The sequence below is a fragment of the Leuciscus leuciscus genome (genome assembly GCF_965113295.1).
Source record: "Leuciscus leuciscus genome assembly, chromosome: 7".
In the NCBI taxonomy this organism is placed as follows: Eukaryota; Metazoa; Chordata; class Actinopteri; order Cypriniformes; family Leuciscidae; genus Leuciscus; species Leuciscus leuciscus.
In genome coordinates this window covers 18,591,527-18,608,932 of record NC_138731.1, presented here as the reverse complement: position 1 = coordinate 18,608,932, position 17,406 = coordinate 18,591,527, and the positions used below count along the sequence as shown (strand labels likewise).

General features: G+C 36.8%; 1 protein-coding gene across 6 annotated transcripts in view; it reads left to right on the top strand.

Annotated features, from left to right (window-relative positions):
- myo16 (myosin XVI) overlaps positions 1–17,406 on the top strand; it is a 236,169-nt gene that overhangs the window by 187,015 nt on the left and 31,748 nt on the right. For all 6 annotated transcript variants that reach the window (XM_082175792.1, XM_082175791.1, XM_082175790.1 and 3 more), the window contains exon 28: positions 17,039–17,141. In XM_082175792.1, the coding sequence (XP_082031918.1) occupies positions 17,039–17,141 (103 nt within the window). The remainder of the gene's footprint in view (positions 1–17,038; positions 17,142–17,406) is intronic.

Genomic DNA, 17,406 nt, shown 5'->3' with positions numbered 1-17,406 from the left:
CATCATTGGTGAGCATGAGAAACTTTGTTTAAAAATACTAAGAAATCTTGCTGACCCCAAACTTACACCGTAACTGTAGACTAAGCTATTATCCACGGTAAAACTAGCATAGCATGAACAGTAGCTAGATTTAAATGTATCAAATATTTGTACTCCCATTCAAATGGATAATTTTGCCACCTTTCCACCTGAGTGGTCTTAAATTTCTGCTAGGGTTGGATATCATTAGAATTTAGATTTTGCTTATCGATTCCTAATTTCGATTTCAATAAGGTAAAAAAAAAAAAAAAACACAACTGCGACTGAAGAAAACACAACATAGAAAAACACCCGCAAATTAAGAAAACATCTTCATCAGTTTCACAACACATGTGTGCTGCAAATACTCACAACTCAACCAAATACAGAAATGTGCTGCAAATAGAACAGAACACAACGGAAATGTTTCCAGGGAACCCCAATAAGTGACGAATCCAACTGGGACGTGCTTACAGCTCAAAGTCTACCATTTTACTTTTTTTTTTTTTTTTTTACTCAAAACATACAGAGATGACATGTTTATGACATATGACTTTGTATAGCCTACAATATGTTCAATGAGCCAATGAGCTGAAAAAAAAAAAAAAGAGAGAGAGAAAAGGAAAAAGGGTAAGATTTGAATCTATACATCAGTTACACAAATTTTGTCATGTTATGTTTAAATAAGTTTAATAAGAAATGTTAGGTAATGGGTCCAAAAGATGAGACGGCAAGTTTAAAGTTGAGACACTCACACACAGATATACAACACATATTTTAAAAACTTTTTTTGTATAAAATGTATATTTATTTGCAACAGTTATGTTAACAGCAATAATAAGAAATGTCTGTCGTAAGAACAGCTATTCAGCTGATGGACGTCGTGCTGCGTTGTCATGGGAACATCCCAGGTGAAAATAATGAGGAAATGATGTTGTCTTTCGTTGCTCCCTTCACCAAGTGTGTTCCAAACGGCTACATAATGGCACACTAGTGTCCTGCTCACTCCAAAGTCCCCACTTCAAGGGCTCTGCCCTTCGAATGGAGTAGGGCATAGGAATGCTGTTGAGCTATAAGCACGTCCCAGCCGAGTTCTTCACTTATTGGGGTTCCCTGGAAACATTTCTGTTGTGTTCTGTTCTATTGGCAGCGCGTTTCTGTATTTGGTTGAGTTGTGAGTATTTGGAGCACACATGTGTTGTAAAACTGATGATGTTTTCTTAATTTTCTATTTTCTATTCTAATGTTTTTCTATTTGCATGTGTTTTCTTCAGTTGCAGCGCGTTGAGCTCTCTGGGCCACCGTACTAAAGAACACTTACACAAGGAACTTTTGCCTATGGTTTAAAAAAATACCATAACAAAAGCAACTAGCCTAACTAATATACATTTCAAGCATTATTAAAGACAAGTAAACACTCAGTAAATGAAATAGAACAAATAAACAAATTAGCAACTGCACAAATAAATAACACTGATCAAAGATACGATTGAAATAAATATATTTTTTTAAGATTTTCAGGTATTCAGGTACAGAAACTGTGATCAGATATAAAATAACACTGCACTTTACAAATAAAATATACATTACAAATATAGTTACAAAAGTTGTTCAGTCAAGAACAGCGAGTGAATTTCCTCTTTGTCTTTTGTGATTAACGTTATTATAGAGACACAGCAGGAATATTAGGCTGCTGTCCCTTTAAGAGCTGCACGTGCATTTTCTTTGTCAACTGTTTACTTTCACTTAAGACATAGCCGACTGTGTTAACGAGGATATTTTGACCTTTTTGTGTGTATTTGTCCATTCAAGTGCAAAAGACGCAGAAGAGAACTCTGTCCAGTATCGATATTCGATTCCCAACTCTAATATCTACTGTATCCAACAATTTCAATCAAAATGCAGTATAATATCAGACTTTTAAAATAGTGTGCAATGGAAATTATAATCAACTCACTGAAGAAAAACAAAAAAAACATTAAAAATATAAATAATAACAAATATAATATTTTAATAAGTAAAATGATTTTAGTATTTTGATTGTTCATTTTATTACTGTAGGGTAATAAATGTCACCTATTAAGAAATGTGGGGGCCTCTCTTAGAGTCTGTTTTTAAATCAAGCAGTTCATATCCTGAGTATGTTTCCCATGAGGATTATATATATATTACGTAGAGACTAACCAAGGTCAAGCTTTGTGGACGTATTTATGTTTCTATACGCTCAGCACAAGAGGTTTTTCAATCCATTTCTGCCGCCGGGTCAAATGAGGTAAAGCGGCATTCCGCTGGAAATATATTGTAAGTGCACTTTATCAGACGCTGATATGAGTCTGCCTGACTCAAGCTGTCTGCACTATATGCTCTAGATGGACTTTCAGTTCAACTGAGGTGAAGTAGAAAGTACAGTATATACCGTGTCAAAGTCAAACTCAACTTTGTCATTTTTAGCACATTGCATGGAAATTGTTAAAAACGAGAAACAGTTCCTTCAGGGAACAACTAACACATTCATGAAGACTAAGAAAAGATAGCAGTAATGTAAACAATAGATATACAAAAAGATGGACAATAAATTATACAAATAAAAAATATATAGATTATAAAAAAAAAAAATATATATATATATATACATATATATATATATATATATATATATATATATATATATATATATATATATATATATATATATATATATATATATATTGTAGCAGCATTGAGGTATGAGTATATTTAAATAAAAAATAAAAATAAAATAAAATATTATAATGGGGGTATATGGTCACAATCTTTTGGCGGGTTGTGTGTGTGTAGGTGCAGAGAGCAATGTCTAGGGTGTGACACTGGTTTCACACCATGATTAATGGCCATAGGCCTCAGTGGGAATGTGTGTGCTTTTTTTTGAGTAGCCATTTTTCTGATGGGGTGTTAATGGGGCAGTTTTGGAGAGGATGAAGTGCGCTCGGAAGGGTCACCCTGATCTCAGCTAAACTTCACGTGACTGTAAGAGAGAGAAATGGGATAAAGCATCAAGGAGAAAGATTGTAAACTGGATTGAAAAAGGGGGCAGGATGTAATTTCAAGAAATCTTCCCCATGCTTTTCAGAATGTAAAAAGAAAAAGATAAAAGCGCAAGTGAAAATGAAAGAGAAGCAGGCTGTTCCTTTTGTCAGGCAAGGGTTCAGCGTGACTCTTGAGTTCATCTCACTCTGGAACACAGTGCCTCATCTTCATGTCATACTGACACTTTTAGAATAGACTGTTCCTTCTCTTTGCACAAACCAGGATTTAGTTCAGGGCTGGAGAGGCTCATAAAGTTCCCACTCATTTCATTCCTATATCACCCCCTTTTAAACTTAACTTTTGTCTGAAGTTCACAGAGAGGTCATTAGAGTTGTATGTATTTCATATTAAAACAGGAGATTTAGTCAGGACCAAGAAATTATTATTTATTATTATTATTATTAACATCACTGCCATGGACATGATTTGCAACTTGCTAATGCTAGTCAGACTGGCAAGCGTTATTTGGGGGAGGGGCATCATTATTCCAGAGTCTAATTTGTATGCATGATGCATTATCAATATTTTTGCTCAATTTTCCTTGAAGAAAAGGCTGTACATTTGAAATGCGTATATTTGCTAAAAATGGAATTATGACCGCAACTCGGTTCACAGTAAATGCTGCTTTACATGAACTCATCTCTGCATGTGCTGAATTTGAGTTGCTTATAACGTGCATTTGGGAATTCAACACATGCCAACGATCTTTCAAAACTTGTAATAAGAAATGCTTATAAACCGGCTGTCAAAATAAAAGCTTGGCTTATAAAAATAGCCTAGACAAATACGCAAAAAAATTTTTTTTTTAAATAGGGGACGCCAACACTGATCTTGCACACCCCTCAGTAAATGTGCAGTTGTGCCCCTGGAATAGTAGTAATAATATATAGAGAGAGTTATAATATAATAATAGAGTTATTTACCTCTAAAGTAATCAAAACTTGAGGGTGAACAGTTTTTTTCCCAAACTATGTTTACGTGATCATTTTGTCATGGCAGTGTTGATTGGTTGCTTGCAAAGCATTTTATGTTGTCAGAAATGTATTTAGAATTTAGAATCAATGTATAATGATGCTTTTGTCTTCGCGTAATTTTTAGTCAGTGCTGTCAATGTTGTTGTTTTTTTTCAGTTTAGTGCTTTAAATATATTTAACGCAATTAACGCAGCATCCATTTTTTCTGTCATCCTTTGGCTATCGTTACATTATATGATAACGCTCTTATTCATGCAAATGCTTTTAAACCATTCAAGCGCGACAAGATACAAGAGAACTCGCTGTCTATGAACGTGACACACACAAACACACGATACACAGAAAGAAGCGCGCCAGCATCCTACACACAGACAGCGCGCTAGAATCTTTCACAAGTATGCCAAACTGTCTGTTTTGTCAACTATCTTAAATGAGTTAAAATTTTAAATGAACGTAGAGTTGTGTGAAAATGAGAAGCGTGTGAGATCTGCATCATGTGCGGCAGCGGCAGCAGCCACTAATACTGTCTGTTATTAATGTTAATCAAAGAACAAAGTGAATAGAGAAAATTACTCTCTGTTCTTGACTAAAGAACTTTTGTAGCTTTAATAAGGATTAATCTATATTTAATTATAAATTATGCAGTTTGATAACTTTTGATAACATTCATTTCTGTATATTTCACAGGGCACAGGTAAATATTACATTTATTATGGGTTTATGTGAGGATTGTTTTAAGTTCACTTAAATTAAAAGTTTTATATTTTTAAGCCTAATAAATGTTGAAACAATTTATAGCTTTCAATTACACTGTAATGTTGAATGGCTATAATTGTTTAAAATTGAAAAATAAATAATAATAATTGAGACATCATGTAGCTGTATTAGTATCAGTGATACTGGCCTTCATTCAAACAAGTATTTAAAATATAGGCTACTTTATATATACATATATTTTTTAATTTTTTTATTTGGAGATTAATTATTACATTATAAAATGATAATAGCTTCTATTAAAAACTTAAGTGGTTTTAATTGTGATCAATCACAGAAAAAAAAAGTGTAATTAATCAAGTTCTTTTTTAATCAATTGACCACTAGTTTTAGTGTATGATAAATATGATGATGTTTTTTTTGAGCAGTGTAATTCAGTGTGCTTTGATTAGATCACACGCTGCTCTTTCTCTCTCGCTCTGTAAAGGATAAAAGGATTACGGTAACATTCCAGTGTGATAATGATTCGGGACGCTGCTGGTCACATGACACTGTAAGTTTCCACTACCCAGCTGTAAACATCGTGAATCTTTCAGACACAGAGAGAGAGAGTAAGAGAGAGAGAGAGAGAGAGAGAGAAAGAGATAGAGATAGAGATAGAGATATAAGGTCTACGGACACTTTATCCTCACAGAACATTTTAGCTCCTTGACAGCAGCTCGTGTTGACTCTGGATTAAATGACCCAGACATTTGTGACATTGCTTGTTTAGACTGGGGAAAAATAGCTCAGATTCTCCTGTGATAATGAATATTGTTTTGACTACATGAAATGAAGTTCATAGCGTCCTGATAAGTGTAACATTGGTGTTTATTGAGAGCAGTTTCCCTTTTAGAAAATGTAGATATGAGACAGATCAACTGTGCAATAGTCTTAGATAAATATTCTTCAAGCGAAATCGAAGAACGAACAGACGTCATTTCGTCATTTCAAACAAAATCTGGCCAAAACAAAGTTTGTTTGGAGTTCGTTGGAGCTCAAACTTTCTGGAAAATTTTGGTAAACACCTTTAAACTACCATTGGTCTGCGGGAATTACATAATAGGTTTGTGTGGCTCTGAGGCTCCGCCGCCTTTGACACGGAAACTTATCCAGTTCATTTATTCTGTTCAGTCCATCGAGGTCACTGGAGAGCTGCTTTATAGTAGAATAGATATTATAGAAATTAGAAAATTAATTTTGAATTGTAATTGAAAGAGACATTACACTTTTTATGTTTAATACTGTAAAGCTGCTTGCTTTAAAGTAATTCATTGTATAAAATGGAATATAAATAAAGATGACTTGACTTGATACTGTTCGTTTCTCAGACTCGCTCTCCCAGTTTAAAACTAGATTAAAGTCGCATCTCTCAGCCAGGCATTCATATAATCCCACAGTTCAAACTACAATCCGGCCTCTAGCTCATAAATGCCAGAGGAGAACTGGCCCCCGACTGAGCCTGGGTTCTCCCAAGGTTTTTGTTCTCCATTAGGTCACCTGATGGAGTTTTAGGACACCATTAGGTCACTTGATGGAGTTTTTCGGTTCCTTGCCACTGTTGCCTTTGGCTTGCTCAGTTGGGGATATTTTGGGGATATTTAATTTTATTTTATCAATCAATAAATTCCTCTTGAAACAAACTTTGTTGTATTATTTAAATGTAATACTGTGAAGCTGCTTTGATACAATCTGTATTGTGAAAAGCGCTATACAAATAAACTTGACTTGACTTGACTTGATTGGAGTGTGGAATTGGTGGTGCAAACATATCCACATCGCTATCAGATGCTTTATAACTGCTGTAAGAAAGCGCACAACACCAATCTACATATTCATCTAAATGCCGCTCTTGGCAGTGTGTGTGGCTACGGATGTTCGCTGTATCCGCATCTTTAACAATCTCAAAATTATTAGTATTTGGATAATACAGGAAGTGGGCGGGGCTTTAACTAGAAGTTCGTAAAATTACTCGAGAAACCCGTCTTAATTGTAATTCTGTTCTCTTCATAGTTATCATTTAACAAATATGCCTGGTATAACATAATTGTTTGTTTTTTTATTATAATTATAACATTTCTTTAAAGGGGTTACGAACTGAATTATTAAACATTTTTATAATGTTTTCTGGGGTACAAATATTTGTATGATTTTTACATCAAAAATTGTCATAATTTAGAAATAAAGGGCATTTTTCCTACCCTGATTTTAGCCCCTGATTTGGCTAACAGCTTTGCATATGAAATAGCTAAGTATTACTTGTGGAACTCTCTCGAAATCTTTTAGCACGTTTTACTATTACAACTCTCGAGGTTAACTAATCATGAATAGTGTTGATTATAGCTTTATATTTAGATCTCTAGCATTATGTTTAGATCGTGGCATGACATGTTGCAGTGATGAGCATTGTAGCCGATCACAGACATGTTGAACACATGAATGCAGTGATCTCGTCATTGCAACTACAGTGGGGAGAACAAGTATTTGATACACTGCCGATTTTGCAGGTTTTCCTACTTACAAAGCATGTAGAAGTCTGTAATTGTTATCATAGGTACTCTTCAACTGTGAGTGACCGAATCTAGAACAAAAATCCAGAAAATCACATTGTATGATTTTTAAGTAATTCATTTACATTTTATTGCATGACATAAGTATTTGATACATCAGAAAAGCAGAACTTAATATAAGGTACAGAAACCTTTGTTTGCTATTACAGAGATCATACGATTTCATCAGAGATTTTGGCCCACTCCTCCATACAGACCTTCTCCAGATCCTTCAGGTTTCGGGGCTGTCGCTGGGCAATACGGACTTTCAGCTCCCTCCAAAGATTTTCTATTGGGTTCAGGTCTGGAGACTGGCTAGGCCACTCCAGGACCTTGAGATGCTTCTTACGGAGTCACTCCTTAGTTGCCCTGGCTGTGTGTTTCGGGTCATTGTCATGCTGGAAGTCCCAGCCACGACCCATCTTCAATGCTCTTTCTGAGGGAAGGAGGTTGTTGGCCAAGATCTCGCGATACATGGCCCCATCCATCCTCCCCTCAATACGGTGCAGTCGTCCTGTTCCCTTTACAGAAAAGCATCCCTAAAGAATGATGTTTCCACCTCCATGCTTCACGGTTGGAATGGTGTTCTTGGGGTTGTACTCATCCTTCTTCTTCCTCCAAACACGGCGAGTGGAGTTTAGACCAAAAAACTCTATTTTTGTCTCATCAGACCACATGACCGTCTCCCATTCCTCCTCTGGATCATCCAGATGGTCATTGGCAAACTTCATACGGGCCTGGACATGCGCTGGCTTGAGCAGGGGGACCTTGTGTGCGCTGTAGGATTTTAATCCATGACGGTGTAGTGTGTTACTAATGGTTTTCTTTGAGACTGTGGTCCCAGCTCTCTTCAGGTCATTGACCAGGTCCTGCCGTGTAGTTCTGGGCTGATCCCTCACCTTCCTCATGATCATTGATGCCCCACGAGGTGAGATCTTGCATTGTTCCCCAGACCGAGGGAGATTGACCGTCATCTTGAACTTCTTCCATTTTCTAATAATTGCGCCAACAGTTGTTACCTTCTCACCAAGCTGCTTGCCTATTGTCCTGTAACCCATCCCAGCCTTGTGCAGGTCTACAATTTTATCCCTGATGTCCTTACATAGCTCTCTAGTCTTGGCCATTGTGGAGAGGTTGGAGTCTGTTTGATTGAGTGTGTGGACAGGTGTCTTTTATACAGGTAACGAGTTCAAACAGGTGCAGTAAATACAGGCAATGAGTGGAGAACAGGAGGGCTTCTTAAAGAAAAACGAACAGGTCTGTGAGAGCCGGAATTCTTACTGGTTGGTAGGTGATCAAATACTTATGTCATGCAATAAAATGCAAATTAATTATTTAAAAATCATACAATGTGATTTTCTGGATTCCGTCTCTCACAGTTGAAGTGTACCTATGATAAAAAATTACAGACCTCTACATGCTTTGTAAGTAGGAAAACCTGCAAAATCGGCAGTGTATCAAATACTTGTTCTCTCCCCACTGTAGATTTCTGCACTCACGCGAATGCTTTCATCATAACTAACAGTGCAAACACAATGTCAATAAGAGATTTGTTGATTCTAACGGGAGTTTTGGCGAGAGTCACTGATAAACTTGCATGTTTGGCATGCTAACAAGGACGCTAAAGACCACAGCTGTTAACGCTCCTCTTGAGGCCAAGGAAGTGAGGTTTACATGCACAGCTCTTACTGGCCCATGTCCGTTGTCTCCGGTGTCGAAGGCGGATGCGCTAACAAGAACGCTAAAGACTAGCTGGGACAATAAATCGATTCATCGCAATTTGTGGATTGATTCTGAGATTTTCGGTATGCATCTCGATTCTCTCTCCAAACGATTCTGAGCTTAGTTTTTAACAGCAGATGGCGCTCTAGGCTAGTTTTTAACCGCATGCTCAAATGCTCACGACGAAGAGCGCTTGTGCATTCAGCTGTGTGCGAGATGAGTCCACTTAAGTGGTTAAATGTACTTGCACCTCAGAATGCTTTTATGACACGTGCAATTAATGTGCACTGCGAAGACCCTTGTAAAGACAGAAAAACATATCAGGTATCATATCAAGGTTTAAAACATTTAAATAGACATATAAAGCAATAGAAAATGTGTACGTTTCAGTATGTTAGTTTATATTACTTTTGACAAAGCTCTGCTTTCTGAGAGATGTGCAGAGATGCCAATGGCAAAGATTTGATTCATATTGTGTTTCATATTGTGCAAGGTTTAAATAATTTAAATACTAGCAGAACGTGTATGATGTAGTAGTATTGTCAAAAGTACCAACTTCAGTACCAAGTCAGTACTGAAATGTTAAAAATGTGACAATACCAGCATTTTCCTCTATAGCATGTTGAGCGCTGTTGAACGGATTCTTAAACAGCTCTGATTGGCCATTGCGTTCACGCGCTCGCTCAACATATATGTCTTTGATTGGCTACAATGATCAACTCCTCAAAAACATGCTGACGCCTGCTTTCAAACGCTCTGTAGTCACGCGTGTCAGCTGCTCATTTGCATAAAGTAAAACTTTTCTCAACTGTCACCGCAAATGGTCTTTGCGAGACATATGCTTTGTGAGACATATGCTTTGCATCATTTCAGTTAATCTGTGGCGTCTGTTCTCGCATTCCCATGCTGTTTTTCTGCGAACGCCTGGATGACGTGGTGCCATGTGCACTGTTTGTTTTTGTTAGAGTGCGTACGTGTGTGTGTTAGCATCACAATAAGGCTGAATTGAGCCAGACGGGGTGAGTGGCAGCTAATGGGATGCAGGCAGACGAAGGCCAGACAATTGTGATGGAAATTTTGGGTTTTTTCGAGTTAGAGGTTGTCTGATGCAGAGGTCACTTTTCATGGCTTTTTGTGGAGAAGCTCTGTGTCAGCATTGTGTGTGCTTTGACATTCAAGCTGTTCGCGCGCGCGTGTGTGTGTGTGTGTGCGCGCGTGCATGTATTTATGCGTGCACTAACTCGTTCGTGTATATCTATATCAAAATATGTGTAATGCATGTCCTAAAACAGATCTGATTGTTTATCTTACTCTACTAGGATTTATTCATGCCCCAGTCGCATTATGTTCGTAAAAATGTCAGCATTATTGATATTCAAACCTCCGTTTATGACCAGTAAGAGTCTGATGTTGTCTTCTGATTCACTGCCTCAAAAACAAGGACAGATGTGAAGGCATCAGAGGAACCAGACAAACAGACATTGATGACAAATAGATTCAGAATGTTAATGTGAGAACAAATACTGTAAAAATCGACTTAAAAATAATCAAAGCATGATTTACAGACTGTATTCTAATACAGAACATTTAAAAGAGCATTTATGTGAAATATAAATCTTTTGTAACATTATAATTGCCTTTAAGAGGTGACCTCTGGGGGGTTGGATCTGTCTGTGGCAGGAGTGCTGCAGTTGTTACAATTGCCTGTAACAATTATAACATTATAAATGTTTGTAAAATGGTATAGTGACCCCAAACATTTGAATATGTATTGTATATGCACCAAAAATAACAAAATATCATTTACACAAATCATTTACACAAAAGAAGATATTTTTAAAGAATGTTGGTAACCAGACAGTTGATGGTAGCCATTGACTTCCATATAGGAAAAAAAGATATACTATGGAAGTCAATGGCTACCGTCAACTGTCTGGCTACCAACATTCTTTAAAAATATCTTCTTTTGTGTTCAACAGAAGAAAGAAACTCTTGAGGGTGAGTAAATGATGACAAAATTTCCATTTTTTGGTGACTATCCCTTTATTATAATTTTCCTAAAGCATGTTAAAAGGTAAAACATTTTGGAGAAGCTATTAAAACTTAGTGTGAAATTATCCTAAAAACTCTATATTATGTGGATTAATATTTTGTGAAAATCTGACATATTTCCCAGCTCTATCAGGCATTCACTTATCATTCTGTTTGCACTGCCCTCAGCAAACAGCGGACAAATCACTACAAACAATTTTCCACTTTTTCGTGCCATGTGCCAGCCTTTGTCCAAGTGCACATGTGTGCTGGTTTTCTGTCGACTTGTGGGTAAATAAAGAAGAGAAGCCTTGATAAATGCGGCTTTGTGTTTGCTTATGATGTGGAGTCATGTGTACCCTCCATCCAGCACGTCTCTTCCAAGGACGCCTTGACTTCCCGAGGCCAAAAAAGTGACTGCGAGTCACAAAGAACCCATTCACCACCTCCATCAAGCCATTCATGAGCGTGTGTAAGGGGGAAAGGGAAAGTTATTATATTTTTCAATGGGTGTATGTTTTGCACATGTGTGACGTGCGGTTAAGTTCTTGGATGATTTGACTCTTTGTATATGTTTTTCTTCTTCTCTGTCGTCATGCTAGCTACCCTCTCTCTTGGTCTTTTTATGAATGATTTGTGGTGTGCTGCCTGATGTGTGTGATAGTCTCTGGCCCAGCACTAATGAATATGACAGGCTTATTTATCACGGTTTAGCTCAGGCCTCAGGACAAACTGCTCTTCCACCTTTAAACGCAATGCAGCATCCTCACTGTATAACACAGCACAACACACACAGACTCACAAATACATGGACCAGAGTCAGAGTAGGCACCAGGTTTAATTTGATGCGGATGAAAAGGAGACAGTAAGGGATGGAAGTATTTATTGGACTGTCCTTAAAGGGATAGTTCACCTAAAAATAAACATTCTGTCATCATTTAATTATCCTTATTGTCTTTTCAAACTTGTATGATTTTCTTTTTTTTAGGAACACAAAAGATATTTTGAAGAATGTCCATTTAAAAAGAGTCAATGGGGCCCAAAATTACATTAGGCACTGGTGGCGTTCATTGAATGGACAAAATAGTTGCCCAATAATATCTTATGTTGTGTTTTAAAGAAGAAAGAAATGCAAACAGGTTGTCTATCCTTTTAAACATCTATAGAAATATGTTGTTGTTGTTGTTGTTTTTGGGGAAAAGTATCTTATGCTCACCAAGGCTGCATTTATTTGATCAAAAATACATTAAAATTGTGAAATATTATTACAATTAAAAAAAAAGTTTGTATTGTAATATATTTTAAAATGTGTTTTATTCCTGTGTCCAAAACTGAATTTTCAGCATCATTTCTCCAGTCTTCAGTGTCACATGATCCTCCAGAAATCATTCTATACTGATTTGCTGCTCAGGAAACATTTTATTATTTTTATTATCAAGATTAAAAACAATTGTGCTGCTTAATGTTTTTGTATAAACTGTTCTACTCTTTTTAATGATTCTTTAATTAAAAGAAAGTTAGAAAATATAAATATTTTGTAACATTATACATGCCTTTACTGTCACTATTTGCATCCTTTCAATCCATCCTTGCTAAATGAAATTAGCCATTTAAATTTTCAACAACTAAATGAATAAATAAAAATAAAATAAAATAAACTGACCCCAAACTTTTAAACGATACATGCCCAAGACCTCTGCTTCATCTGGAAAGCATATTTTGTGTACAAACATATGATTAAAAAAAATTTAAAAACAGTTTTACAGATTGTAAATCATAAACATCTTCGTTTTGTTAAATGTGTATTTAACAGGAAACTTTTTAGAGATGTATTGCAGATGAGCAAATGGCTTGGAAATACATCTAATGACAACGCACACAACAAATAGACATCTATGTAATGTACATGTGGTATCAGGAAGTAGATGAGAAAAACGTATTAATACAATACAGACATTTTGTCATATATCACCGTTTTTGCTACGGACATGAATGATGCATTAAATCATGCAGCTTGAGAGGTGATTCACCTCCTCTTTTGTAATTATTTATTTAAATGCACAATTATTTCTTTCCATATATACCTACAGTATACTGTACATCGCAATGCATACATCAGATATAATATTGCAGTTTGCATGAGTAAAATGTGTCTTCTCAATCTGAAAAGATCTTCACGAGATGAACCACCAATTGGCTCTGCTTTCTCGTTTCTTCTGGTTTATTTGTTCTACGTAAACACTTGTGTGATTATTTTCACCCAGTTAAAGGCTTAATGGATAACAGCCGGGAACAGGAAAACCTGCAATAATGCACTAATTTTTATTTTATTTTTTTCTAGTACGCTCAGCTCCGGTGCTTTGAGAGGTGTAGCAGTCTGATTTATGCATGCTCATACACAAACAAGCTTTTTTCCTGACAGCAGTTCTTATCGCCATAATGACGCTCAGAAAAAGAGATAATGGTTAGTTGTCATTGTTTGCCGTTTTATTGTGGCTATTTACTGTGAAAATGAGGTAGATCTCCCCCATCTCATAACCCCAATTCGTAGCTTAACTACCAGGCAGTTCGACCCTGTTGAGTTCATATGACTCAATTCCCAAAGGCCCAACAAACTGTGAGGGCATCGACAATTTTCATATTCATATACAAGAGGTCTTTGGCTTCCCCTGGCTCCCTTCATGGTTGATGACTCCTTTGGGATGGCGTAGGTCTTGGTCATACGGAGGAAGGGTTAGGGGAAGTTCAGAAGCACCAGGCTGCTGTAAATCACATTGAAAGCGAGACGCTGAGTTAATTTGGCTTGAGGCTTAAAGCAAGTGTTTTACTGAGCCCATTGAGAAGCCCACCCCCGTCCCACAATACACTGAATCCCTGTCTTCTCCCACCCTCCAATCTGTTCACCATGTGCCACCTGACCAAAGTATGAACTGGGCTCAATGAAAACGGAGGGGAATTTTTTGTTTGTTTGTTTAAGTTTTGAAAGTAAGACTGACAGTTTTTGCTCTCGCGCCAAGATCTCTTACATCACCAATCAAGCATAACACAATAATGACCCATAAAGCAGCTATATGCCAGAAAGTATTCACCACATGTTAAACAGACTTAATAGGCTATTAGCAAGCAGAATGAAAGATCAAATTTGTGAAATATATTTGGAAAGACGTATTAGAATACAGAATGTTCTGCAAACATGATTGATGAACGTGAGTTTGAGGCAACTAAAGATTTGTTGTGAAACTATGTCTAGAGAAATGCGTAAAGAATTCCCTTCACGTATGAGAAATGGTGTTTAGTAGGGCTGTCACGATATCATGATTATCATGGCCAAAAGAATTTACAATAATGATATTACAATATTTACTGAAATATCGGATTTGTTATCCGTTAAATTCGGAGTACAGTGTCTCGCTTCCGTCTGTCATCTCCAACATGATTTTGTTCGGCAGAAGTTTTTTTTCTCGTTAAAAAAAAAAAAAAAAAAATTATCACCTAGACAAAAAAAAATAAAAATATGGATGATGCATCTCCACTTCCTGCCACTGTAACGGTCATTGCCGATTACGTCATTGAGGTGAAGCTGGGGTATCAAAGGTCCCGCCCTCACTCCTTTTCCCACAGATTCATTCGCAAACACAGCTGTCAATCATGACATTACACCCCATTTTATAGCGTCAAATAACTCAATAAAACCAAACTTATTGGATAAACGAACACTTGAACATATGTCATCATGATAAGAACTACAAGTGAAAATGACACGTTAATCACCCCAGTCTGCAGGACTTGCCGATCAACAGTGAGCGCAAAAGGGTTGCCCCACAAAACTGTTTTCCTGAAATGGGAAATGATACATTAACCAGTTATCTGCTGACACGCTTTCTGTGTTTTATTATATTTACATCCCTTGGGACTTTTAGTCCAAAAGTGTGCTCATTCAGATAAAAACGAATTGTATGTGTGCTTCAAATATCTTTAGAGAGTACTATTTTTTTTTTTTTTTTTTAATAGTATGATTTGAGCATTATGGAGCACTAAATTATCACATGTAAGTCCACAAGTGAGACTGAGGAATACAGTAGGTTCCAAGAAATCCCTAATATGGACAAAGACAGAGATAGAGATGAATTAAGAAAAATAGAGAAGAATTAACACCATTGCAACAGTTGTATGGTTTATCTGTGTTCTTCAAGCCATCTCGGGCATTTTCATAAGGATGATGTTTATTTATAATGCAATGCCAATCGACATAGCCTTTATCACTGTATAGAATACTATAAAATAATATAATTTCCTTTTAATTTCTATTTGACTGAAATCATGATTTTTTTTTTTTTTTTTTTTTCAAGATTTATATACTGTAGATATCACGATATATCGTTATCATGAATTATTTTGGCCATGATAAAAGTGTAGTGAAAAATCGTGTCAGCCCTAATACTAATGCATCACCCTTTCTCTCACTTGTTCTGCAATTGCGCAAACGTTTAATATACACTCACCTAAAGGATTATTAGGAACACCTGTTCAATTTCTCATTAATGCAATTATCTAATCAACCAATCACATGGCAGTTGCTTCAATGCATTTAGGGGTGTGGTCCTGGTCAACCCATCCTTTGATGGCTACTTCCAGCAGGATAATGCACCATGTCACAAAGCTCGAATTATTTCAAATTGGTTTCTTGAACATGACAATGAGTTCACTGTACTAAAATGGCCCCCACAGTCACCAGATCTCAACCCAATAGAGCATCTTTGGGATGTGGTGGAACGGGAGCTTCGTGCCCTGGATGTGCATCCCACAAATCTCCTTCAACTGCAAGATGCTATCCTATCAATATGGGCCAACATTTCTAAAGAATGCTTTTAGCACCTTGTTGAATCAATGCCACGTAGAATTAAGGCAGTTCTGAAGGTGAAAGGGGGTCAAACACAGTATTAGTATGGTGTTCCTAATAATCCTTTAGGTGAGTGTATATTGTCCAGAAGCTCATAATATAAAACATAACAGGTAACACTTTATTTTAATGTGTCGTTGTTACATACATGTATTTAATATAGTAATAACAGTCAATTATGCACAAGTACTTTCAATTGACACTAAACCTAAAAACCTATAATAAGTGCATGTTGTTAATTAGTATAAGTCAGTACATATTTGTGAAATTACAATGTAACAACGTAACATTAAAATAAAACTTGACCAAATTACAATTACATTGAAAATTTACAATGAAGCGTAAACTCAAGCATGGAAATGGAGGCCTTCATTATTAATTATTAATAATCTGTAAATGTACATTCATGTTCTGAACCCAAGATTGAAACATTATTAGCGTGCATCATGAATGCTCTAGTTCTTCCTTTGTGAATTCCTTCAGTATCATTGATTATTAAACACCATTCCCTTCCACCAGATGTTACTAATGCATAATCCAAATGCACCAACACACACACAGAGTCACGTGTTTGAGGGGTGTGTCTACAGCTTACCCCTGCGCACCACAGATGCTTGAACCCTCTACTCCAGAACAATGCAGCAAAGCTCTCCAAGTTTGACCTTTCTCTGTGAATGGTTGCCTTGCCAACAGCCTCTGCCGCAGATGCTGAGAGGTCATCCAGACTCTGAAACCCTTTGACCCTCAAATTGCATCTCTTGTTGGGTTCTCCCACCAACGAAAGAAAATTGATTGAGGATTGAGCATCGCCTTTTATAGCTTAAACTCAGTAGCCTTAGATGGTTATTGCATTTGAAATAGCCCTATTAAACAGGTCAACAAGAAATACTGATGGTCCATGCAGACGATATTCCAGTACAGGCATTAGTGACCATCCTGCAATAACACAGCAGTAATAGGTACAGAGAGTTCCTCTGCAGCACAGTGTGTGGATGACAGTGATGTTCTGTGGGTTTGTGGTGCAGATACAGAGAGCTGGTGGACACTATCCTCACCGACAAGAAGAAAGCATCCGCAGAGGAGAAGTGCCGCCACATTCTGCAGCATTGCAAACTCCAGGGCTGGCAGGTGAGTTTCCAAAGACTTCTACAGAGCTTTAGGGAGCGATTCCTTTATAAGGAACAGAAATGCTATCATAGATGCACTGCTGATGTGTAGGTAGGGAACTTAATTGTGCCGCAAGATACCTTATTTTGAGCAAATTCTGAGACCGCATCACATGTGTCCTTTGCATAGAAAGCAATCCTAGAATGCATTATGACAGTATCAATAAAATCCAAAATGGTGGACAAGACCAATTTTGATACATATCTTTATCTTAAACGCGTATTCC